At 38.1% G+C, this 26,512-nt stretch overlaps 1 protein-coding gene across 8 annotated transcripts in view; it reads left to right on the top strand.

Annotated features, from left to right (window-relative positions):
• Positions 1-26,512, top strand: part of LOC129775114 (lachesin-like) — a 277,293-nt gene that overhangs the window by 45,288 nt on the left and 205,493 nt on the right. For 4 of the 8 annotated variants that reach the window (XM_055779393.1, XM_055779395.1, XM_055779394.1 and 1 more), the window contains exon 2: positions 13,878-14,575. In XM_055779393.1, the coding sequence (XP_055635368.1) occupies positions 14,491-14,575 (85 nt within the window). In that variant the 5' untranslated portion in view covers positions 13,878-14,490. Of the gene's footprint in view, positions 1-3,089; positions 4,034-13,877; positions 14,576-26,512 lie in introns of all 8 variants that reach the window. The other 4 variants (XM_055779390.1, XM_055779397.1, XM_055779391.1 and 1 more) reach the window with 3 other exon arrangements.

Genomic DNA, 26,512 nt, shown 5'->3' on the forward strand with positions numbered 1-26,512 from the left:
TTCCATGTAACGGAGAAACATGTTATTTGCAAGTGGTTGAAAAATCTTGAACGAGAATTGTGTCTGAAAATAATCTGATATTATAATGATGAGTTTTGTTAGAAATACTAGGAATTTTATAGTAAAAGGTAAATTCAACGGGGTCGAAAAGAAGATCAATCAATGAACATTTCTGCGATTGGACCCATGAACTTGCTCATAGTAAGAAAACACGAATGTTTGAAGGTATTGATAACAAAAAACAAATTTTGGGCGGGACGAAGTTTTCCGGGTCAGCTAGTCTATATATATAAATGGATTGTCTGTCTGTCTGATTCTTATGGACTCGGAAACTACTGATCCGATCAACATGAAAATTGGTGTGAAGGGGTTTTTGAGGCCGGGGAAGGCTTTCATGGTAGTTTGAGATCCCTCCCCCCTCTCTAATGGGGGGCTGCCATACAAATTAAACACAAATTTCTAAATTACTCGTGAATTATTCAAGCAAATGAAACGAAAACGGTGGTCTGCCATACAAATGAAACACAAATTTCTGCATTACCCGATAATTAATCAAGCAAATGAAACCAAATTTGGCATGTGGAGGTTTTAGGTTGCAATAAATGTTTCTATGGTGGTTAGACACACCTCCTCCCTCTCTAAGGGGGGCTGCCATACAAATGAAACACAAATTTCTGCATTACTCGAGAGTTAATCAAGCGTATTAAACGAAATTTGGCCGGGGAAGGTTTTCGTGATAGTTTGAGACCCATCCTCCCTCTCTAATGGGGGGCTGCCATACAAATTAAACTCAAATTTCTACATTACTCGAGAATTAATCAAGCAAATGAAGCCAAATTAGGCATATTGAGGTTATAGGGTGCAATAAATGTTGCTATGGTGGTTAGATATTCCTCCCCCTCTCTTAGGGTGGGAGGGGGCCCGCCACACAAATGAAACACAAATTTGATAAGAGGGAAACTCGAGAAAGGAATTGCCCGATTTAGGGCTGTCTTCATGCTATCATATTTTCTGTATCAAACATTTATTCCATGTAACGGAGATCATTTTATTTGCAAGTGGATGAAAAATCTTGCACGAGAATTGTGTCTGAAAATAATCTGATATTATAATGTCGAGTTTTGGTAGAATTACTGATATTTTAGAGTAAAAATTATTTAAAAGGGTAGATTAGAAGATCAGTCAATGAACATTTCTGCGATTGGACCAATGAACGTCTTCTTCTTCTTCTTCAATGGCACTAACGTTCCTAGAGGAACTTCGCCGTCTCAACGTAGTATTACTTGCGTAATTTTTATTAGAACTTAGCCGAGATTTCTATGTCAAATAACACGCCATGAATGCATTCTGAGTGGCAAGCTCTAGAATACGCGTGATCACAGTGCAAGTCGGAGGAAATTTCTTTGACGAAAAATTCCCCCGACCAGAACGGGAATCGAACCCGAACACCCTGCATGTTAGTTATGACGCTAACCACTCGGCCACGGGAGCACGGAGCACTGACCAATGAACGTGCGCTTAGTAAAAAAACGTGGATGTGATAACGAAAAATAAATTTTGGGTGGAACGAAGTTTGTCGGGTCAGCAAGTTTTGCATAAAAACAACGAAAACAACGAAGAGTGAAAATCGTCAAGAAGTAACATGGGCAACTAGGCGTAGAACGGCAGCTTTCTGATGTCAACGTCCAGGGAAAGACACAAATTTTCAATCCCATTAAGATTATGTAATTGTGCGGATAGCTTTATGACCTTTGGGCAATTCTACAGCACCCAAGTTGACGGTCTTGTGGTTATGTGCTCTAGCTTGCTATCTTGATAAAAGTTGAATGTTATTGATCCATTATTGCACCGGTAGAATTCAAGATTCGAACGCCAGTTTTTCTGTTACACTTAATCCCAACAGAAACTCAAACCTGTACGAAGTGTTCTTTACCACCCAACTGAGTTCAGAAGCAAGGAATGTCGATACAGTAGATGAACGACGAGTATGACCGTTTTATTGGTGACATGCTAGAACTGAAATCTTATATCACACCGACACCGCAGGGGGAATATTAGTGAATTTAAAGGTATGGTAAACTTCCACCTCTAATTCACGTTGTTTCATAAAACCAATTTGAAGATTTAGGCTTAACTGAGCTGCCGAAGCAATGAAGCGAATGTGAATTGAAATGAAACTATATTCATCTTTCGGTGTCTATCCCCATCCAATTCACAGAACACGGCTACTGATGTTTCGAGGAGTGCGGATCAAATAAGCGACGGAGGCTCTGTGCAGATTTGTTTGGTATTAGTTTTATTCCTTGTTACATATCAAATTTACCCATTCATATGCAGTTTTTGTTGCTTCGAAGTTTGATAGAATAGAACGCAAACGCAAGTTTGCGAAGTTTCCTCCAAAGCATATACCATTGTAGTGTAAGAATGACTTCAACGAATAACGCCATCTTCGTGTTAAGGCTCAAAACTTTCCATCCTACCTTTGCAAGTTCGACGCTGTAATACTTAGTCAGGAGATGACACTCGATGGTAGGATTCATTGAATGTACCGGCGTCAAGTAAATCCCACCCAAATCACGATGTACGTGGAGAAATGTGAAAATCTAATCCGATTAACTATCGTCGGTTTGAATAACTAGAGAGGTAAACTTGTTGTACGTAGGGATAATACATATGAACAGGAAATAAAGTTAACGAAATACAATTTTCTTGAGCAGATAAACTTGGACGGGAAAAGCGGATCATAAATCAGAGTATAGTGAAATTGAATACATGAGAGCCTCAGCATTCACTGAACAGTTGTTTTCGTACGTCGTAGTGAATACGTGAGTTGGATTGAGCATGCTATATGGACTTAAGCACTAGAAAAATGATATAAAACGGAGGTCGAATTTAAACAGATGTAATAGAAACTTTGGTTGAAATTCTCCAGTTACATCCCATTTTCTATTATCTAGCCCCAACTTTGAATCACGTCCTTAACTGCGACGTCTTCCAACCCTCATTCTTCCCACAAGCGCTTCTGAAATGAAAATGACTAATTGCACCGGAGAATTAAAACTAATTATAATATTTCATTTCTATTACAGGCACAATCGTTCACAAGTACCAGAAGACGGACGAGGAAATCAGATTATACCATAAAATCATCACCTCAGAGCGAGCGCGGGAGTAAATAGCAAAGTTCGAATGGAAACCCTTGCCCACACAAGATGTAGATTCATCCCATCGACGAGAGTTTTGGGAAACGACTCTTTAATGCTCTTGCTCTCCTTCATTCCACACCAGGGGAAGGATTAGTTTACTGAACTGTGAAACTGGTGGAGGAAACCACTTTTAGGGAAGAGTTCCCCGGCGCTGGCTGTTTCCTTCCAGCTATTTCTGCATTGTGCATACAGTCATCCAGCAGCAACTAGGAAAACTTTTCGTCCTAATACCAGCAGTAAATTCTAACAAATTCTCATTGATCCCGGATCCCTGTGCCGAAAGCGTGAACAGCGGCAGCGTCAGTGGCAAATGATAATGACGATGAGCCCGACGACACCATCCGTAGTAGTAGTAGTAGTACAAGTTGCAGCTGCGATTTAAAAAGCAAAACGTTGTATCGGAACTCGGCAGGAAAAGTTTCACATCGGGAATGAAGTTCGAATGAAACCAGCTCGAGAGTAGCAGTGTTCCGTGGCCATCGTCAAACGGTGCAACCAGTATATTGTATGCGGCCCAGCAGTGCGACTGTGGATAGCCAGCTTAGCCGGAACTTTTACCGCACTATCAATTTCAGCGGAACTCTAGCGATGTCACTGGTCTCCGGGCCCTAGTGGCTATATCAACTTTTTTGCCGCGTGTTGTGTCGCCATGGTCGCGCATCGTCTGTTGACCAGAATCAAAACGCAACGTGGCGAGGACGAGAAAAATGTTAAGAAAAACACGCGGTGGCGATCTGCCCGATGAGTGTTTCAGTTTTTCTTGTTACAGATTGTAACAGGTGACACTTCCGAATGGATGTCACACAGGTATTGCGGAGAATCCGGGTGTGAGTTATCGTTATCTCCTTGTGCTCAGAAGATTCGTCTAAAAAGAGTTGGCATTCAAAAACAACTAAATTTTAGTATTCTAGTTGATCCATTTTTCATGTGCGTATATCACAATTTATAACCGGCTGCGTCGTATATTTTGTGAGAATAAGAATGTTAGAATAATTTGGAGGATATTTAAGATAAATAGAAAAATCCAATAAATTGACTAAAAATTTTTAGTAAATTAAAAGTTTTTTTTGCCGCTCGGTCGTTTTTCCGTCTGAAAAGTCGATTTTCGACAATTTTTTTTTTAGATAACTGTAAATCTCTACGTATAATGAAATTTTTAGACATTTGGCATTAAAGAAAAGTTTTGAGAACCCCTATTTTCGGTGATTTTTCGGTTTTCAAAAAAATAAAATTTTAATGTTTGTGACACTTGTAAATGAAATCCGATTAAGCTAATATTTTGTATTTGGTATATTATCGTGAAAATCAACATTTCGCAGCAAGTTCCGAATGAAACATCGAGATAACAATTTTTATTGGCACCCAAAACCATACGTTTTGTCTAGTATTCAGAAAAAAAAGTAAGCTCCAGAGTGTCGATTTTTGACAACATTTTTTTTTTCGAGATGACAGTAGATCTCGACGTTTTTAAGACATTTTGCATCAATTTTTTTTCGAAAACCCTTGGGTGCTTTTTCGATTTTTAATAAACTCAAACTTCGACCGCTTTGCGCCACTCTCCCCTAAGTCCGATTAAGCTGAAGTTTTGCATAGGATGTTTTTTCGATGTAGTGAACATTTTGTATGGGGTAACGTTTTGAAATTTTAGGGTCGTTTTTTCCCATACATTTATTGGCTGCCTGTTTGTCATTCTGTCTGTCTGATTCTTATGGACTTGGAAATTACTGAACCGATCGGCGGGGGGGGGAAAACATGTTATTGAAAGTGGTTGAAAAATCTTGAACGGGATAGTTGTCCCATGCATAGTTGTCCCATGTTCCAAAATCAGCAACTGAGGAAAACGCAATCAAAGTTTTCTAGCTTATTTGTCTATCAGAACATAACATAATCAGTTGAGAGCCGTGGTGACTCGTGCTGTCTCAATTATTCGTCTCCATTCTACTCCTGGGCAACTCGTCGCCAATTCCGTAAGCGTCCCGTCACAAGTCGCGAAAACGCAAGTCGGCTTCGATCTGGTCGAGCCACTTGGCGCGTTGAGCCCCTCTATTTCTGGTGCCGGCGGGGTCATTGAAGGGAACGGATTTCACTGCACTGTCGTCCAATATCCTCGCGACATGTCCGGCCCACCGTACCCTCCCGACTTTCGCCAGGTGTACAATGGGAATCTCTCCAAGTAGTGCTTGTAGCTCGTGGTTCATACGTCTGTGCCACTCTCCACTCTGCATTTGTACTCCACCAAAAATAGTCCGCAGCACTTTTCACTCAAAGACGGCCAGAGCGCGTATGTCCTCCGTGAGCAGCATCACAGTCTCGAGTCCATAAAGGGCCACTGGTCTTATTAAGGTTTTGTACACCGTTAGCTTTGTGCGACGCCGTATTCTTCTTGACCAAAGCGTCTTGCGGAGCGCAAAGTATACACGATTTCCAGCTTGAATGCGACGTTAGATCTCTTTCGTGGTATTGTTGTCAGAGATCCCAAGTACACGAATTCATCAACCACTTCCAGTTCATCGCCGTCCACTTTCACTGTCCGTGGGAGGCTCACCGTTTTCTCCTTTGAGCCTCTTCCCACCATGTACTTGGTTTTTGACGCATTAATTAGTAGTCTGCTTTAAGTATGCTTCAAGCATTTCAGTTTAGCAATAAACCGTGTTTTTTATGAGCAGCAAACTATTCTTTAATGAAATGTGAAAAGCTCCCCTCACTTGAATCAATCAAATGTGGTTATAAGTTTAAAAATTCATGGAGATACAGCTATGTCTAGAATATCAAGATGGGACATTTCAACTTGATGTTGTTTTTTGAAATACTGAGAACAAACAATAAGTTTTTTTGTGTTTTCCGAAATATTATGCATGAAAACATCGTTTTACGTAGAAGGAAGTGATCTGCAATACTTTTGCAGAATATAAGTCCCACTGTTATTAGGCATTCGGTAACATAGTGTATACGTGGTCTGTTAAACTTTTTTTTTATTTGTTCGAGAATTAGTTCGTTCTTCCAAGCCAGAAATGAGTACATTAGCCCTGCCGAAAGCGTGGCATTAAATTCGTATACTTGAACCGATTTGTTTATTTAGGATCTACAAAAAATGAATGGTGAGAAAGACATGGGACGCTTGAGCTTGGTGTTTTTTTTTCGAAAGCTGGGAACAAACAATAACTTTTTTGTGTTTTTCCAGAAGATTAGACATAAATACATCGTTTTATGAAGAAAAGTGAAAAATGTCAAAAAGTAGCATGGGGCAACTATGCGTAGAACGGCAGAATTGTCTCTGAAAATAATTTGATGTCAAAATTACAATTTTTTTAGAAGCACTAGGAAATTTATAGTAAAAGTTAATCGTAAAGGGTCTATTAGAAGATCAATCAATGAACAGTCAACGGACCCATGAACGTGTGCTTAGTGAGAAAACGTGGATGTCTGAAGGTATCGATAACAAAAAAATCAATTTTGAGCGGGACGAATTTTACCGGGTGCCGGGTGTGTATGTCACCATTTTTGAAAATTTCGAACTAAGGGACTTCCTATTTAGTCTCTGTTTTTCCCATTTTTCAATACTTGTGAAATACACCTTCCAGTAGAAAACATAGTTGAAGAGTTATACCATACGTTTCAATAGCCGTTGCAATTTGGGGTATCTGGTCAGGTCCACCTTCCCCCAATTATCTAATCGGTAAAAAAAACTCTTGTACCCAAAAAAATCTTGCCATTTCCACCGATCTCTTATCTGTCGAAAATCGATGGGAAGATATCCTGCTTCCTTCATCACTATTTGTCGTCGGATTGGTGTTTCAAATGTAGTCACTTTTCCTCAGTTCTGGCATTGGTACATCTGCTTCTTCATTCCTCAGCCTACGCATTGAAGTCTCTTCTGATGATGACTGGTCACGTCCGATTTAGTTGTGAGTACATCTAGAATCTGGTGGAACTGTTTCGCTAAATAAGGCTCCTAATCACTGAATCATTTATAAGCTCGAAGAGCATCTCTCCTCTCTGGGTGCGCCTAGTTTTGACTATGTTTTCACTCAGTTCAGTGCCGTAGCGTGACCGGGTGACACCCGGGGTGAATGTCTTGGGTGACACCCTCTCCTTTATTTCAACTTTATTTTCAAGTATTTTGGTGTAGCCTAGGTTCGCATTGTTGTCAAACTGTTGTCAAAATGTCCAATGATTGGCATCGTCCAGGTTAATCTCATAATGTCCACGAGATCTTGGTATCTCTAGCGAAAGCTCTCTTTCCAAGATTACGTCGTAGATATTTGTAAGTTAGAAAATTGGCTTTCCAGTTCGCTGTCAGATGCTGACATGTGTCAAGCTTGAATTTCTTCAAAACTTTCGGCTACTTTCTTTGCCGATTTTGACCGCCTTTGTGATTCCCGATGAAAACGATCAATATAGTTACCACTGCCCCTTAACCTTAAAAACACAGTTTGCGCTTCTTTGTAAGCCTCTGGTTATGTGATAATTGAAACAATATTGTGCAGTGAAAAAAAAATACAGACTTACAAAAATAAACGGAAGTTTGAGTTTTTCATATACCATTCATTTCATTGAAAAAACTGCATGATCTTACACAGCATATCCTAAATAGAACGCTTGCGGTGAAATACTTACCATCTTGTTGCATTTTCAATGGATTTTAAAAGAATTTTTTGCCGACGCCCGAAAATCGCGATCTTTCTACATAAAAATGACTCCCTAATTGATATCGTACATTTTAGCTCCCCTTAAGAGGGTAGTACACTATGGAAACTTGAGAAAATAAAAAAAAATATTTCTGGCCTAAAATGTTCTCTGGAATGTCTACTGTAGTTTTTGTCCCATGTTTGTCCGATGCTCCGTTCCAAAGTTACAACCAATTAATGGACCTAAGTCTTCGGGTAAGCAGCGCAGATCCAAAACTAAAAATGCGTTTTTCTCGAAACCATGTTTTGCAAACTGGTTGGAGTTCTATCTCCGGAACGGTTCATCCGATTTTGATGAATCAGTTTTTCCCAGATTCTCAACTAAATTTCCTGTCATCGTACGTAGGATTTTTTGATATTTTGAAAAATAAAATTTTGGTGAATGTTTTTGTCTCGATTTTTGATGCAAAAACGCAATTTTTTTTACAAAAAATGTCGCCGTTCCGTCAAAAATCTATATTTTGAAAAAATCCTACGTACGATGACAGGAAATATATACAAGATTACGTACAAAAATCATCGGTTGAAATCGGTCCACTAGAAAAACTTGTAGAACTCCCACCAGTTTACAAGGTTTTGGCGCAAAGGTTCAACAAACCGGTTGCGGCTATTCAGTCCAATTGACATCAATATATTTTTTGTTTGTTAAGTAATATATGCCTAATAAAACTGTGATATCAGATTAATCATAGTAATTTATTTTCTCGTTGAAAAAAATCGTGAAAATCACATACTTTTTATGAAGTTCATAGTGTAGGGCATGGGCATAGGGCATGAAAGCTATTTTTTTGTTCGCTACAACCCGTTTGACTGTTATTAATATATATAACAAACGACCCTTTTCAAGGTCACCGTTTGTAGTTTCGCAAGTGCCAATAATAAACAAATAAATTTTACGTTAGGTACATACGGTTCAACAATAGAAGGCATCGCATCGTAGTCCGCCTAAATTGGTTTCACAACATTTTAATGAGCACATCATCGAATATGCGACAAATTTTTCCCATCACACCTGTATGGTTCAGAAGCATATCTCAACGATGAATAGAAACAGAGAAAAACGAGTTAACGTATCCAACAGTTCCACAGGTCTCATACTGTGGATTTCCAAGCAAAACAAAGCTAGTGGTCCTCATAAATTCAAAGACTGCTTTTGCTTTTTGCTTCCTCTACAAAATTTGATCTATGTCCTTAAAATTGTTGGAGGATTGTTAAAAGATTTGCCTAGAGCATACATATTGGATCTTGCTGAGGCAAACTTTCAGTGTCGTTCTAGATACGATGCAAGGAACATCGCTTGTTCTTCCTTGATTTGCGTCATAACATGTCTTCGTTTCGGATTGAGCTGTTTAAGCGACCAAATTACATACTCGCTGATGTATCTGACATTGCAATCGTTACATCAAACTGACGCCATTCCATTAAGGTTCTGAACTACACAATTGTGTGGAGAATCATCAAAATAGGCTATCATCGGCTTACCAAGAAAACAATTGTTCGGGAATTTTGGGTGAGATTTGGTTTTACATGACAGTAGCAAAACTATCTCCACCAAGGATGAAAGTCGCAAAACTGCCTCCAACTAGGATTGCATTTGCGCTAATTTTGATCCCAGTGAAGCAATGCTACTCTTTTCGAGGTTGTTGAGATTAACAGAAAGAGTTTATTTCGTTTAATTAGTCATGAAGAAAGTAAATGTCGTTCAGGAATTTTGTATGTGATTCGGTTTCGCTTGCCAGTAGCAAAACATTCTAGTAAATTTGATGAACATCCTTTTACGTTTGATATGATGCCTAGGACTACCAAAATATGTAAACGGAAGAATTGTCAAACGATCATTTTATTTTTCATTTCCTTCTGAAATTATTCCACATCTCATGTTTACGTAGTCCTCGAACCGCGAAAGTTCATACACCTCTAGTATCTGAAATGACGATTTTCCCAAGCTTCTCAGTTTAAAATTACGTTTTAGGAATAGGTCTGCACAGCGACAGGCGAGTAAAAAAGTACTCAACATCAAAAAATATCCCCGACTTGCATGTACTTGCAAAGTGGATTCCCCCAGACGCATTTATTTAGAAGTCCGTGTTAGGGAAACACAGCTCAGTGGGAAAAAAAATGTTTGCATGTTTTGATAAAGCGGACTTTCCCAGGCACATTAATTTTGAAGTCCGTGTTAGCGAAACACAGCTTGGTGGGATCAAAAATACTCCCGACTTGCATGCATATTTGCAAGGCGAATTTCCACAGGTACATCGATTTTGAAGTCTGTGTTGGGGTAACCGTAAATTGGGCCAATCAACCCTTGGCAATCAGGGCGTTTAGATAACGCTTGAAATTTAACAGTTATTCAATTGTTCATTAATAAAATGACATTTTATTAATGATATACGTAGATAGAGATAGACGTGATAGACGAAATATTTCCTATCAATTGATGCAAACATCTTACCGATCTGTTAAGAAATGTTCGAGTTATAAGCATTCGAATTACGAGTAGAGCCGGCACACAAATCGGCAGAATAAATGTATGGGAAAAAAGGAAGTTATTCCAGTTTTCATGAATTTAAACTGTTTAGAGATTAACGAATTGTAATGTATAGCATATAAAACAAATCTTAGAGAATTTCCGATTCGATTGGTATACAAATCATGAGAATTCGTTCACAGTAAAAATAGTTATTAACGTTAACTTTATTTAAAAAAACGTGAGCTGTTTTCTGGCACCCTTTCTGAAAGACGTAGTTCTACGCCAAAAATAGAAGGGTCTGAGCCTAGGGGCACGGACGGCAGCTCGACGTAGGACTGTGATAGTTCAGAACAGTTGTTTTTTAAATGTAATTCTTTTCATTGTTCAGAAATCTGTTAGTATAACTCATTTGAAACTCCAAATAGTAGCCTTGAAAAGGGCAGTTTGTTATATGTACTCATAACCGTCAAACAGTTTGTAAGGAACAAAAAAAAATAGCTCCTGGCAGGAAAATTGAACTGTTTAACTGAAAATGATTATTGCATATTAGTATGACAAATATCAGGGTGAAATGGTAGATTAAGTGTATGTGGATCGGTAAACAAAAAAATATATCGTCATTGATTACATTGCATATGAAGTTTATGAGGAAGAAACAAAACACAAGTTGAGGATACTTACGATTTCGTGATATAAACAACACATGCAATCATGTAGTTGCTTTATTTTTAATGGATAGCTAGGGCATTGTGATTTCTTTCCATTGTATAATTCTTTTTATTTGTCTTATTATAGGGCATCGGGAGCATTAATTTTTTCAGTGAAATTATGTTAGTTTGCAGACTATCAACATATATTCGTATTGGTGCTCAATCTATCATAGAAGGAATTGAGTCATTGAGAAGTATGAATATGAGTCATGAAGATTATTAATATTTAATTTCGTTTCATTTTTGTGATGCGATGTAATGCCGATATCAATCAGTCCTGCCGTCCTCCTAGTATTGATTTCATTTTTCGCTGTACAATTGCCCATGTTGCCGCAGCCCAGAAGACACTTGCTTAACATATTAAGAACCACACGTTTTGGGGCAAACTTGTACGCTTCATTTGTTTGGATTCCACGAATCGTTTAGCGAGTAAAATTCGATAATTGTGTTGACTTTCCAGCCCAATTAACGAACGATCGCTGTATGGGTGACACTTTCCTCATTGCTCTGATGAAATATTGCATGAAATTTGAATAATGCATGAAATCTTGCATCTGATTACTTGTTCACATTCGAAAAAAGGTCTTGCTAATTTTTTTGATAGAACGAATTATTGCACACAATTTTGTGTTGCATACACCATTCATGGGAACGCAGTTGAAAGAAAAAATGCATAATACATGATTTACCTTCACATCCGCTCGCAAAACATACCTCTTTGTTTTATTAAATTGCTCACTTGTTTTATTATTTCCACTGTTGATGTCTTAGGCAAAAAAAAAAATGCTGGATGAACTTGCTGTCTAATGGTATATATTACAACATATAACGTAAGAACGATTCTGCGTAGCATGCATTTGAAAACTCTTAATAAACGTTAAATTTTTCGTAGAGTAACCCCCCTATTATGGAAATTGAAGACGTAGTCCTAAGTCAAAAACCATTTTAGGGTGACCAAACCATGCTACAAAACAAAATTTCGCTGCATTTTAAAATAATATCCGAAGTTATAAACAAGCGATTTGAATAAAATAACAGCATAGTACTTCGTCAACAATGCGGTTGTGACTTGGACACAACCTCTTAAAATTTCTTTCTTTCCTGGACTGTCCCTCCTTCTTTTGTTCGATCGCGGGTTCAGAGGTACCTTCGGCGTCTCCAGTACTTCAATAGTTTTCTCCGTGACCTCAGTAAGTGCCTTTGAGCAATTTCTGCTCTCATCTGCAGCTCCTTCAGCTCACGTTCGACAACTATCATGGAGGATCTGATGTTCGTTACCAACTGCTTGATCTTAAATGAACATTGTATTTATCCTTTATTAAATCATACAGTGCGTTCACCTTCTTACTGACCTCCGTCATGTTGTACCTCCCAGGTAGTAGTTCTTCTAGGGATGTGTTGTTGCTTGTTATCTGGGCTTCCTGGAACACTTTCTGCTCTTCTTGTGATTTGGTACAGCTGGTGCTCGTTGTAGTCACTTGATTATACTCTGTTGGCCTCTGTATCCATCCACTTCACGCAAACACATTGGGTTCCCATTCCGGGTCGCCTGTCTGCTCGTTGTAGGTAGTCGCTTATCATGAACCATGGGCTTTAAAAACGGTGAGACTATGTTGGGTAGGGTAGCAATGGAGGTATGGAAAAAAAATAATTATCGAATTGAAAGAACCGATCATGTACATTTTGTTTATTGACGCAAAAAATAACCTGTGCAAAGTTTCAGCTCAATCGGACATGATTTAGAGGTGCCTCAAAGTACTCAAAGTTTTGTTTTTTGGCCACTCAGGCTAAGTCTAAAATGGTCGATTTTCGGCCAATTTTTTTTTCGAAACGACACCAGATCTCGACGATTTATGCATTTCAAAGACATTTAGCATAGAAAAAAAATCATCATTTTCCAAATCTCCCCTTTTCTTTACTCTCCCCTTGGAAGATTTTCGAGGATTAAAAAATCAAAACTTCGAGCGCTTTGAGGCACCCACTAAATCATGTCCGATTGAGCTGAAAATTTGCACAGGTCATTTTTTTGGACCAATAAACAAAATGTACATGGTCAGTTTTTGGAATTTTACATGACCATTTACGCTGCCACCCTAATGTTGGGATCGAAACGTTGTTGGGATAATTAAACATTATATGTTTATGATCCGATAGAGATTCTTCATTTGATACATACCGCTCCCTCATCCGCGTTGACACCAGATTAACTGCCTTTTACAACAGGGACAGGGGCCAATACCAAGAGTCCTATTCTTAGGTGACAACACCGCGGTGATATGTATGTGTCTGTATGTGGTCGCGTGTGTGGTAATGAAGTGAAACCCAACTGCCCATTACTTTCGCGATATTTTGCTATTCTACTGGCTTTCCGTTTGCGCACCATTCAAATAAAAAAAAGCGATTCCACCATCAGCATGGATGCATATTTCATGATAGCAATGAAGCACTTCTTTGAATGTTTCATATCTTTGATCAGGTAGTGTGTGTATGTGTGTGTGTGTGCATGATTCATAACGAACAAAAACTTATACGAATACTGGTTGTGTAAGTTATGATATTGACATTGTTTTTATGAACAAGCATTGAATCACTACAAGCAGTTACAAATATTACTAGAATGTAATATTTGGCAAGTTAAATCACAGCAAGAATCAAAGAAGCAAGAAGCAACAATAAAAATCTTACAAATACCAGTAATAGTAATTTGCTGGATATTGGAATTCGAAGGCATCACCCGTTAAATCTGCTCGAATGTAAACAACGAGATAACTCAACTCACACCCATCTCACCTTGGCATTCCAGTTGCGACAAACGATAAAGTGAATTTTCGCGTTTTCCCTTCCGAAGAATTCAATAAGACCAGAGCGTATGGAATTCATGCGAAAGGAGAAAAAAAAAATACGTAAAATAGATTGGAAATCCTTGTAAAACCTACTACTCTCTGTGAAAGGAGTACGTGTGACTGAAATGCAGGGAAGCACAGCTTCTGTGAATCTGGTGAGTGAAAAGTGTTGTTTATTTAAGCTGAATTTACATAAAAATCGAATCATGAGAAGCGCCAGTAGTACTACGCTCGTCCCCGGCCAGGGTTCACACCGTGGCGTAACAAGACGAGACCACCCTTCATAATGTCGACTCTCCGAAATTACGCGCGGATTCAATGGTGCGAAACGAACATGTCGAATGAACATCCTTACATGCTTAAGTGGAGGCAAATAACGTGGTCTGGTGACAATCAGTGGATCGGATAAATTGTTTTCGCGGCTCGGGCGAAGCGGGGTGGAACGAACTGAAACTGCATAGCGCTAACACGTAACGAAGAGAGAGGACTCGCGAGTGAAAAAGCACAAGTCAACATCAGCGATTCAACTACAGACTTACAAACGGCGCGGCGCGGGTGAAAAAGCTGCCAACAATGGAGATTGTTTACATGCAAATTGCAATGGTGTTCACACTGATAATAAAATGTTTGCATGGTTCTTTGTCTACTACTCTGCAAGGTGAGTTTGTTTGTTTGTTTTTTTTTCATAGTTTTCATTCATTGCTGAAGCTCAACGCGAAACGTATTGGTTTTCATTGATTTTGACAAATGGTTCGGATCCGATATTTGGATCCAAAATGATGTATAGAAGCAAATAGGTTTTCAGTTAACCCATATTCCAGTTTGGAATAATTTTTCTTTGTTTGTTTTATTCGAGTGAAATTTATTACATCAGCTCGTTTGGCTGTTCTTCGTTTCACAAAATATAGGGGACGGTGGTCCTTGACCGACTACCTGCATTTTGAAGGTCATAAAGTATCTAATTTATGATTATGATAAAGCTAGTTTACAGTTTACAGTTTTCTACCAGTTAATGTGGTTCATTAGTGTAATAGACATTTAGAATTTCAACTTCTGTTTATGAGAACCCCTTTTATATGTTATTCTATAATATTTATACACCCTATGACAATGAATACTGTTCAAAAGTGGAAAGGGAAACATAAACCGAAAATCATACATGATTCCACGTGTAGATGTAATTTTTGCGGTCGCGACATTTTGAGTGGTTTAATTTTAAAATTAAATTTAATGATGTAGAGCGATATTAGGTATGTATGGAAAAATGAATTCATTCGTAAGTGGAAAACTCAAATCATTGGAACAATTATACTGCTGGGGTGAAATGGTCAGTGAAATGTTGAGATCACATCCAATGCATGATGGAGAGTGATGGGAAGATTATTCAGTTCTTTTTTCGCCCGCTTTCTCTGTTTGCTCTATTTCAGCAGCTAGACAAACACGCGATGAGAGAGAGAGAGAGAGAGAGAGAGAGAGAGAGAGCGAAACGATTCCTCTCACGAGCGATAAACTTCTACGTTTCGTATATTACACACCTGTCCATACTCCCCCCCACTATATGTCCGTATTACCCGCATCGAAAAAATGTTCTGCTTTTCGGTCTGTTTTGATTTCTGTAAGAAACATTGACTTTAAATACTTTTTCTCGAAAATATTTATCCGATCAAATCGAAATACAGTACCATCCTGAATCATATTTCGGACAGCTTCATATTTCGGATACTCTGTAATAATAACTTGAAATGCTTAATACCCTGATGATATAACAATAAAATTAATATCACAAATGATTGTTTAGAATAATCCTTTAGTTATATCATCAGGATATTAAGCATTTCAGGTTATTATTGCAATGTGTCCGAAATATGATTCGGAAAGGTATACTTAATTTCAAGAAACTGCATTTATGTTTTGAGGAACATGAGTTTCCAAAAAATTAATTGAAGATCTTCTTAACATGTTTGTATTCCTCACCTCCCATATCATTTTTCGACATGTTCGAATATGATGGCTCTAAAGTAGGGATTCTCAATTTATTTTGGGCAAGAGACCCCTTTTCCAGAATAATGTGATACCTCTGACCCATATAGCAAAATATCTTTAAAAATTTTATTTCTTATCCATACAAAATGCTTATCAATTTAAAAACTATATATATAGATATAAAATTAAGTAAATATGAAGTGTAATTAATAATTTTTAATACAAATCACTAAGAAGTACCTCAGTAGATAATAATATTTTGAAAAAAAAACATTAAAATCACAACGTAAAAGTAAAAAAAGGGAGGTGAATGAACCTCGTGATTTTCTACTTTCACTTTCGTTGATTTTCAAACGATTTTTTTGATCAAAATGTTTGTAACCACACTGAAGCCTTTTCGACAAGATAAGATATTCTCCAGCAATGTTCCATCATGCAGGATGCTGTGTTTCAATTAGCGATGAAACGGATATCCGGTAACTATCCGGTATCCGGCCTATCTGGACAATATTTGCTATACGGCCGGATACCGGATATTAGAAAAAAAAACAATGATCTCTCGTTCACACAAGGTAAATAATATTTTTTTCAAAAATAATATTAACTCATAACATTAACTCATTAGCACTATGACTTTTATTACAATTTTTTTCTTCCACCGATTACGCTTTGCTTCGTACACCTGAACAGCTTCAGGGAACAGTCTTTCACTGTAAACATTACTGCAAGCAGCCGGATGATAAACTGACAATGGATTTTTTTTCCTGAACGCGACACTGACTATCAATGTCATTTGACACTTCGTTGAAACAGTACCAAAAGGTGTCGTGAGCCTGGCGTGTAAGGTTTATTTCAGTTTCGTCTCTTTTGCTGTGTTTAATTTGATATTTGTGGTGAAGTAAGCGTATCCTCTTTCAGGTTATCATCCCTGACAGTTCCAAGTTTGGTAATCTTGAATGAAAATAATTGATTGATGTTCTTTGCTTATTTGAATTCGTAATGCTTACTCTTTCTCGACTAGTATTAACATTATTTCAATATACAGCCATTCCATGCTAAACCGATATAGTGGTTCTCAGATTTTCGCCATAAGTGGTAATATTGTTCTTTATGGCAAAACATTAGTAATTTTTATTTTTTTATTAGGGTGCCCATTTCCATGTTAGTTGGTCCGAAAAATAATTTTTTTCCACTTTTTCCCAAAAAGTACCTTTTTTTAAAAATTTATAACTTCTGAACCACTGGATCCATTAAGATGATCGACATATTAAATTGAAGCCAATGAGCTAGCCTTTTATTAAAAAATGACTGGAGTCGAATCAAACCTCAAGATACTTTTTTTTATCCCATCTGTTTATTTTTATTACTAGGCTAATCTAGCAATTCAGCTGTAACAGAGCCGAATTTATCGTGTACATTTTTTCTCATGTTGCAGCCATATAGGCGTAAAAGTATTCCTATCTCATCGATACACATTTTTATCTATTACACATTAACCATTTTAGGCGTAAGTGTATTCATTCCTATTCTAACGATACACAACACATCTCGCATTTTTCGGCATAAGAATATTCCTATTGTTCGAATGTTCACAGTTGGACACAGCGGGACTGTTGATATGAGGTTTCTATTGTTGTGTTTATAAAGCTCATGATTGTTCGCTTAGTAGCGGACACGCAACCAATTAGGTTACGAAAACCCCGAAGACCGAAGACCTACAAAGACTTGAATGACATGGGAAGTGTGATCGGTTTTCCCAAAAGTTGAAGCTTTGGTTTTGCTGATTTATCCTTCCTAGAAAAGACCACACTCTCTGCTTTCTCCGTGGATAACTCAATCTCAAGATCAATGTCCTAGGTTCAAAAATTGTTCGAAGTATCTTGTAAGGGTTCTTGCAGATTGAGTTCGTTTGATCCTACGAAAGACACCACTCCATTATTTACATGTTGTCTTAGGCTGCAATTTCCTGTAAGGCAATTTGTCAATGCTGTTTACGTAGAAGTTCTACAAGAGGGGGCTTAAACAAGAGCCCTGTGAGAGGCGACTTACTGCTAAATCTCCTTAATTATTCTTCAAATGTTTCTCACAGAGCAAGTTATATAACATACTATCCAATAGAGGCGGCAGACCTCGAGGGGGATTCATCTACAATGTCATACTAAGGGGTATATCGAAAATGAGTATTTAGTATAAATTAATTTTTTAGATTTAGTATCTTGTTCTGTCAAGATTCCACCAAGGATTTGTTTACGTATGGATTTTTCATTTTTTTCGAAATGTCGCGTATCAAAAAGGAGACTAAAGTTCAAATCTTGGAAAAATGGATGCGAGAGAAGGGTATTACAATGAATAAAGTAACAAAACGTTCCGATATTCATCCGGCAACTGTGAAATCCTTCCAACCCTCCCAATATGTGTTTTGGCGAAAAAGTTGGAATGGTGCAGCGGATCAAAAAGTGGAACAACCTGAAGACATCTTCTTCTTCTTCAATGGCACTAACGTTCCTAGAGGAACTTCGCCGTCTCAACGTAGTATTACTTGCTTCATTTTTATCAGTACTTAGTTGAGATTTCTATGCCAAATAACACGCCTTGAATGCATTCTGAGTGGCAAGCTCTAGAATACGCGTGATCACAGTGCAAGTCGGAGGAAATTTCTTTGACGAAAAATTCCCCCGACCAGAACGGGAATCGAACCCGAACACCCGGCATGTTAGTTATGACGCTAACCACTCGGCCACGGGAGCACTAGACACCTGAAGACATACAAGATCCAAAATGATCAAAACAAAGTGCTGAACGAAAATCACGAGCGAAAATCAGAGCCCGGAAGCTGTATATCGAATTTTCGAAATCGAATTTTGCAGAAATCCAAAACGTGCATTCTGATGGATGATAAGACTGGCGTTAATAAGGACTAAATAACTCCTCCCGTACCACAATTTTACACCATAGTCATTGGCGAGGATGTGGATGTGATCAGTGTAAGAGAGAGGGAGAATGAAAGCAGCAAAAACGACTTGACAACGAGCTTGACTACGTAAACTTTTGTTTCCACTCAAAAAGAGAAGCACTTCCAAGTTGACAACAGTAAAGGATAGTAACAAGCATCGAGACGAGTTTTTCGCATCTTATAACTCCTTCACTTTGAATCGGTTCTCACATCAAACCCGTTTCGGTAATCATGGTCTCTACTTTCACCTTGTGGGAGAGGATATAAACGGGATACTGCAACTTGAAATGCTGGTCGGCTTTATTGTCGATTGCATACTTTCGTTTATTCATGAAAACTCATAGTTTTTTTCATTATAACTTTAGATGTTTCAAATACGGAAGTGTAGATTTTTCATTATCTGAAATACGTTAATCATGCCTTTTCCCATTCCATATATTCTGAATCGGGGAACGGAGACAAGACGAGGAAGAAGGCGAGGCCGTGATTAGGTTGGAGTATTTGAATATTGAGTGGGAGGATTCGAGGATTGGATTGAAGAACTCGAGGATTTGGGTGGGAGAATTCGAGGGTTGGCAACCCGAGCGTAGAATCAAAGGATTTTCATATTCTGTTACACAGTTTTGCTCCTTTCAGTGAACAGTCAGCATCAAATCGCGATGCGATTTTGTTCGTAACTCTGATCAAAATCCAAGGTAGAATTTCTATAAAGGGGGTAGTACACTATGGAAACTTGAAAATAAAAAAAAAGGGATTGGGATTTCTACTTTACTGTAGTTTTTGTCCCAGGTTTGTCCGATGTTCCGTTCCAAAGTTACAAGCCAATTTGTGGACCTTAGTCTTTGCGTAAGGAGCGCGGATCCAAAATTTAAAACGCGTTTTTCTCGAAACTAAGTTCTTCAAACTAACAGGAAATATATCCTAGATTACGTAAAAAATCATTGGTTGAAATCGGTCCACTAGAAAAACTTGTAGAACTCCCACCATTTTACAAGGTTTTGGCTGCAAGGGTTAAACAAACCGCGGTCGCGGCTATTCAGGGAACAGTCCTATTGACACCAATTTATATTTTGTTTGTAAAGTAATATATAACTAATAAAACTGTGATATCAGATTAATCATAGTAATTTATTTTTTCGTTGGAAAAAATAGTGAAAATCACATACTTCTTATGATGTTCATGGTGTACTACCCCCATAAATGATACGAAGCGTGGGTCTTCATTCCATCTGGTGGTGAGCGCTTGTGTATTTTTGCATCACAGGCGCTGTTCATTCCCTGAAGATGAGCAAAAGCTGCATCGCATGCTTCATCCATTAGTGATTCATTAGTTAGCCAGAAAGGCATCATAGTAGCTGCCTGGTAGTGAAGAAGATGAGTCTTTTCTAATCGTGATGCCACCGAACCATCCAATTAGTAGAAGCAGAAGCAACAGTAGCAGCAGAGCAGTAGCAACATCAGCAATATCAACAACTTCGACAACATCTACAACAGAATCAGCAAAAGAATGTTGGAATTTCCTGTGACGACTTTAAATAAAGAACAACGTTTGTGTTTGTGCTTCGTTCCTATCATGGCACGTTTTTTCTACCGTTTCATCAAGTAGTATACTATCGGTTCTTTTCAGAACGAGTTTCCAGCTGTGGACTTTTGAGTTCAAGCATCTTGATGCACCGTAGTGAGTGAAACAACGAACAGTGAAATTGAAATTTCAGTATACGCTAAAATAATATCCGAAGTGAAAAGCGAGCGAATTGATCAAAATAATTTCGTAGTCCTACATAAACAAAGTGTTCGTGATCCAGACACAACCCTCTACATTTTTAGGCTTAGAAATGTCTACAATCTTATCTAAATTTGAAAGATAAGTCTAATGATGTGTATGTCCTCTGTCCCTAAATAAACTGATATTTGCTTACTATTTATTACCGATTTTTTAACTGAAAACAACATTTTTGTTTTGCTTCAACACTCTGATATTGTTTTGATTTGCTACGATTTCCTATTTTAATATTCCCATTGAACTGAGATAGAGACTGTTTTATATCAATATCAAGAGCGACAATCGTTATACTCAACAATATTCGAACCAGTGACATAAAAAAATCAAATGACATACAAGAAATGAAATGCATTAAAAAAGGCACTAGTTCAGGGAGAAGATCCCAATAGATAAACCATATATTCTGTGAAAAATAAACAATGATTTGTGTTTTTGAATTTCATTCCGTTTTATTCAAGGGCTGAAGGTACATATCACTACAGACAAACAATATAATTTCTGTTCAGTTGTGCTTCTTTTCCGTGAATGCAAATCTAAACGACAATGCTACCGATGATCTGATCACATAATGAATCAACCGAATAGACGGTTGAATAAACGAGGAGGATGCATTGCCAATGAATATGCATGAACAGCATACGAGCCTTTATGTTTGTACTTGCAAACAGAAATTCAAAATTATGAGTGATCTGCCTGAGCTGGAGGGAATCACAGAAGCGCATTGTAAGAATAACAGAAGTTTTGCAATGAATTTTGTTTTGCGTGTTGTATTTAATTCATACTGATGAAACTCATCAGCGCTGGTGTCATATTCGTCATCTCGCTGGAGTGGCTGAGGACGAAGGAGCCTGACTACCGTCACATATCCGGTTTAGCTTTACTGATCATTGTTACGTTACTCAATCCCGACAGGTGCCGCTGATTATCGTCACCATCGTTCGGAAAACTATTCCAATAAGCAGAGCCCTGATTCGCATGTCAGTGTAGCAAAATTCCTTTGGATAGGTTCAGGATTTGTTATTAACATTCTCGCTCTGTTGTGTGCTCGAGGACAGAGAGAGATGCATTCAATAAGTACGACGTGAGTCTGTTATGGGAATCTAGTTGCATGTGCCAGATACATAGCCACTCTCGTTCACTCCGGCTCAGTGTTAGCTGCTGATCACGGCAAACACCCATTCTGATTCGACGGGAATTCTAGGAATAAGGGCGTAAATCCGATACACCTTCATTCAGTCAGGAACGGTGAGTGAATCACGAGCTGACCATGGCAGGATATCGAATATAAAAGCTCCCATTGATTTCGAAAAGTATATCACGTCGAGCTGATAACTACCGGTATCTACCGTCGTTCGGTATAAATTTTACATGTTGTGTAACGGATAAATCACCGAGGACAGGAATCGGTTCTGAAGGATTGTTGTATCACGTTCTGATTAATACCTGATCAATTTGTTCTATCACGCTTTGATTAATACTATAATAACCTACGTCAATAGGAAAACTGAGCTATCGATACAGAGAGTAGAGGGCGTACTTCTATAATACATTGTTATATGATCTATGGTTTGCAGATACGTAAATGCATGTCGTGGATGATTCTGTTACGATAGTCGATGAGGCTTGAGAGCTCGGATCGTTTTTTTTTGCAAATTGATATTATCATCAATCATTTTCACTAGTCCTTGTTAGAACTGATAATTGTGTCATACACACAATATACACTGTATCTTATATAGAAGTCATCATAGCTACGATGTATTGCTCTAAAAAGTAGCTTCTATTCGAGTGGTCCCAAAATATAAACAGTTACTCTTCTGCGTCCGAACGTCTTTACTTGAACTGCATCTGGATTAGAGTTTTACAGCGCACCGTACCCATCAAAGTTTAGTTCATGCCGTAAGGAGAAAAGGGATCATCGTCCTGCTCGTATATGCTCGTAAAACTCAAATAAAAAAACAAGAAACATAGAAGGGCAGCCATCAGCAAAAGCCACTCTTATTTAAATTTCATATAGACATAAAATAGAGTCCAGCTTATGTGTAGCGAAATGAGTGGTTGAATTCTTTCTGGTATCCCTTCTTCGCCAGGAATCGCCTTCTCTATACCTACATGCTTATTCTGCATCGTTTTCAATGGCCTTCGTTTCATTTTACGTCTCGCAACCTGCGCGCCGACGGAAGCACCAGATGAAAGCCTCACCCATTTCCACATAAATGGGTTGGCACGGGCAGAGCATTGCTATAAATGAGGGTGAAACATTTAAATGCACCGTCGAGTAAAAGAGAGTAGAAACGTAATCACAAACCGAAGCCACCAGCGGTTTTCGGAACTGACAACTCTCCTGCAGGTTAACATGGTAATTTGGAACGGCTTCATCTATTATTTTAAGTGACATAAATTGGAGTGTATGAAATAAGCATTGAACTGATGATGGTGACACGAAAGTAATGAATTGCTTTCTGAACATCGATTTTGGGTTTTACGATGCTTTTTTCCTTTTACCCGGCTCACCGGGTTGATGCATCACATCAAACAAAAGGGGTGACGATTTTTCCACATATCGGGTCAAAATGATTAGCTGTTAGTTCATGAATAGAGCTAAATGGATTTCATAATGGCATTATTTTAGATTGGTTCAGTAACAATAGAGGCAAACCTGCGCACCTCTTTTTTGTGTGAATTTTCTTTTGATCACTAGGATCAAATTCATATCACAATTGCATAGAAGATTTTAACCTAAATTATCCAGAAAATGAGAACAGTCTCTCCGCATACCTCAAAAGAATGTAATAGGAATGCATGATATGCATTGATTTTTTCGTAAATTTCACAACTATCTCACCACAATTTGATAATCTAGGTCTCTTTTTATAATAAAATTTGTCTTTGAGGCAGAAATTTTGCAAAATGAATGCGTCCGGCATCTTTAATAAAATAAGATTGAGTCGGGAAAGACGGACACCTAGGGTGGGAAAGATGGACACTGACTGAAAATTCAAGTTTATGTACTCGATAAGTTTTGGAGCTCTTCAAATAGGCTTTGTAAAAGATCGAACAAAAAGGCTTGACTAAAATCATCTAGAAGGGTTTGAAATTTTTCTCATTTTTTCATGTCTAAAATAGCTCCCGGCATTCGTAATGACAAATTAGGATTATTACGTTTTAAAAACCGTTCTGTTGATTCGTCCATGATATCTGGGGTCACTTGCAAACGTAGTTAGTGGGCATCTTTTAGAAAAAGAAGGAAGAAATAATGAAATTGTTTTCAAAACAAAATTCCTTTCCCTTCGGTGGAGTGTCCGTATTACCCGACTTGATTAGTACTTTTTTTCATCAATATTTCTGGAGTAAAAACAAGTAAACCTCGACCCTCCTACTCGCGTTACGTAATTTGTGCACGACGCCTTATTTTCTGTAGACAAAAATTTACATCAAGCTGCTCTTTGTAGATTACTGTTTTGTTTTCATTAACAACTAGCTGACCCGGCAAACTTCGTCCCACCCAAAATTTGTTTTTTGTTATCAATACCTTCAAACATTCACGTTTTCTTACTAAGCGCACGTTCATAGGTCCATTCGCAGAACTGTTCATTGATTGATTTTCTAATCGACCCCATTGAATTTACGTTTTACTAAAAAAAATCTTAGTACTTCTACCAAAACTCATCATCATAATATCGAATTATTTTCAGACATAATTCTTGTTCAAGATTTTTCAACCACTTGCAAATAACATGTTTCTCGGTTACATGGAATAAATGTTTGATACAGAAAATTTGATAGAATAAAGACAGCTCCTCCCATCTTTTCCCCTTAGAGAGGGAGGAGCAGTGTCCATTCACCATAGAAACATTTCGTGCTCCCTAAAATCTTCACATGCCAAACTTGGCTCCATTTGCTTGATTAGTTTTTGAGTTATGCAAAAATTTGTTTTTCATTAGTATGACAGCCTACACTAAGAGAGGGGGGAGGAGTGTCGAACCACCGAAGAAACATTTATTGCATCCTAAAACCTCCACATGCCAAATTTAGTTCCGTTTGCTTGATTAGTTCTTGATTTATGCGGAAATGTATGCTTCATTAGTATGGCAGCCCCCGTCCCCCCCTCAAAGAGACGGGAGGAGTGTCTATTCACCATAGAAACGTTTTCGCAGGCCAAATTTGGTATTTTCTTGATTAGTTTTCGAGAAATTTCGAGTTTTTGTAGAAATTTGTCTTTCATTTGTATGGCAGCTCCCCCTTAGAGAGGGGGTGGAGTGTTCAACTACCGCGAAAACATTTTTTGCGCCCTAAAACCTCCATATTTGGTTTCGTTTGCTTGATTAATTCTCGAGTAATGCAGAAATTTGTGTTTCATTTGTATGGCAGCTTTCCCCCTTAGAGAGGGGATTGAGTGTCTAATCACCGTGAAACAATTTATTGCGCACTGAAACCTCCATATACCTAATTTGGTTTCATTTGCTTGATTAATTCTCGAGTAATGCAGAAATTTGTGTCATTCGTATGGCAGCCCCCTTTAAGAGAGAGGGGAGGGATATCTAACCACCGTAAAAACATTTATTGCACCCTAAAACCTTCACATGCCAAAATTTGGTAAAAATTTTGTGTTTCCTGATTCTCCATAGCCTCAGTTTAATGCATTGATGACAGAAAACAAACAATGTTAACTGCTTGGAAAAAGGCTGAATATTTGCCTCAGCAGAGATTCGTTACCAATACACTAGCGTAAATATTTCCTTCCCGCTATCTCCTCTCCTTGTTTATATTTATCATTACGGCTACATAATTTGCAACACCAAACAATCGACAATCATAGCATAAAAAAATAGGCGATTGTTGCATTGTTACAGGGCCAGTGCACACGGGAGCAGATACAAATGGGGTTTCAGCGTAGCGAAGATGCGTACGGGTTATGAAGCACGTACGTACGCATATAAATATCCATATATCGATGGCTTGAAGTAACAAAATATACACACACTTATCTCCGTTCTCAATTGAAGTTCTTTCTGTTCATATTGTCAGTCTAGATTAGCTCAGCTGTCATCCTTTGTGGAGAGAGTTTTCCTACCGTCATGCGAATCCAAATCACTGACAAAATTCCAGAACATTTATTTTCTTGGTGAGCTGACAATAACCTAGCTTGATGATTCCTCACACAATTGTGTAGCTCAGAACTTTAATACAATGACGTCAGTTTGATGCAATGATTGCAATGTCAGAGACATCAGCGAGTGAGTAACTTGGTCGCGTCCACAGCTCAATCCGAAACGAAGACACGTGATGACGCAAAACAAGGAAGAACGAGCGATATTCATTGCTTTGAATATAGAACGATAATGAAAGTTTGCCTTTCTTCCTTGCTTGAGACTTGAATCTTCTTCAGTTCATTCGTCTCTATCCTTCAAAAAGGTCCTTGGAAAACTTTACTTTATCCATCATATTACTTCTCCACCCCCATTGCCTTGAGAAAGGCATTCGATCCCTCGCCGTCCAGCTCGGCCAGTAACGATGTTGTTCAGTCGATTTCCTCAAATCAAATATTCCTCTTCGTTCTTCTTCTTTTCTTTTGTTCACGGAAACTTTACATCTTACGATTTCCTCTTCGTTGCTCGTTATGGACAGCTCTGTTCGGGAAAGCACACAAATGGACAGAACAAATGTATGAGGAAATGGGAATGCCAATTTTCATCTATTTAAACCAGACTAGGGGATTGTAATGTGTAGCATATCAAACAAATCTTAGGGAATTTCCGATTCTATTGGTATGTAAATCGTCAAAATCCGTTCGCTGCAAAAATAGTTATTAACGTTATCTTTATTTCATAAAAACGTGACCAGTTTTTCTGATTTGGCACCCTTAATGAAAGACG

Source organism: Toxorhynchites rutilus, chromosome 3 (genome assembly GCF_029784135.1).
Source record: "Toxorhynchites rutilus septentrionalis strain SRP chromosome 3, ASM2978413v1, whole genome shotgun sequence".
NCBI classification, from domain to species: Eukaryota; Metazoa; Arthropoda; class Insecta; order Diptera; family Culicidae; genus Toxorhynchites; species Toxorhynchites rutilus.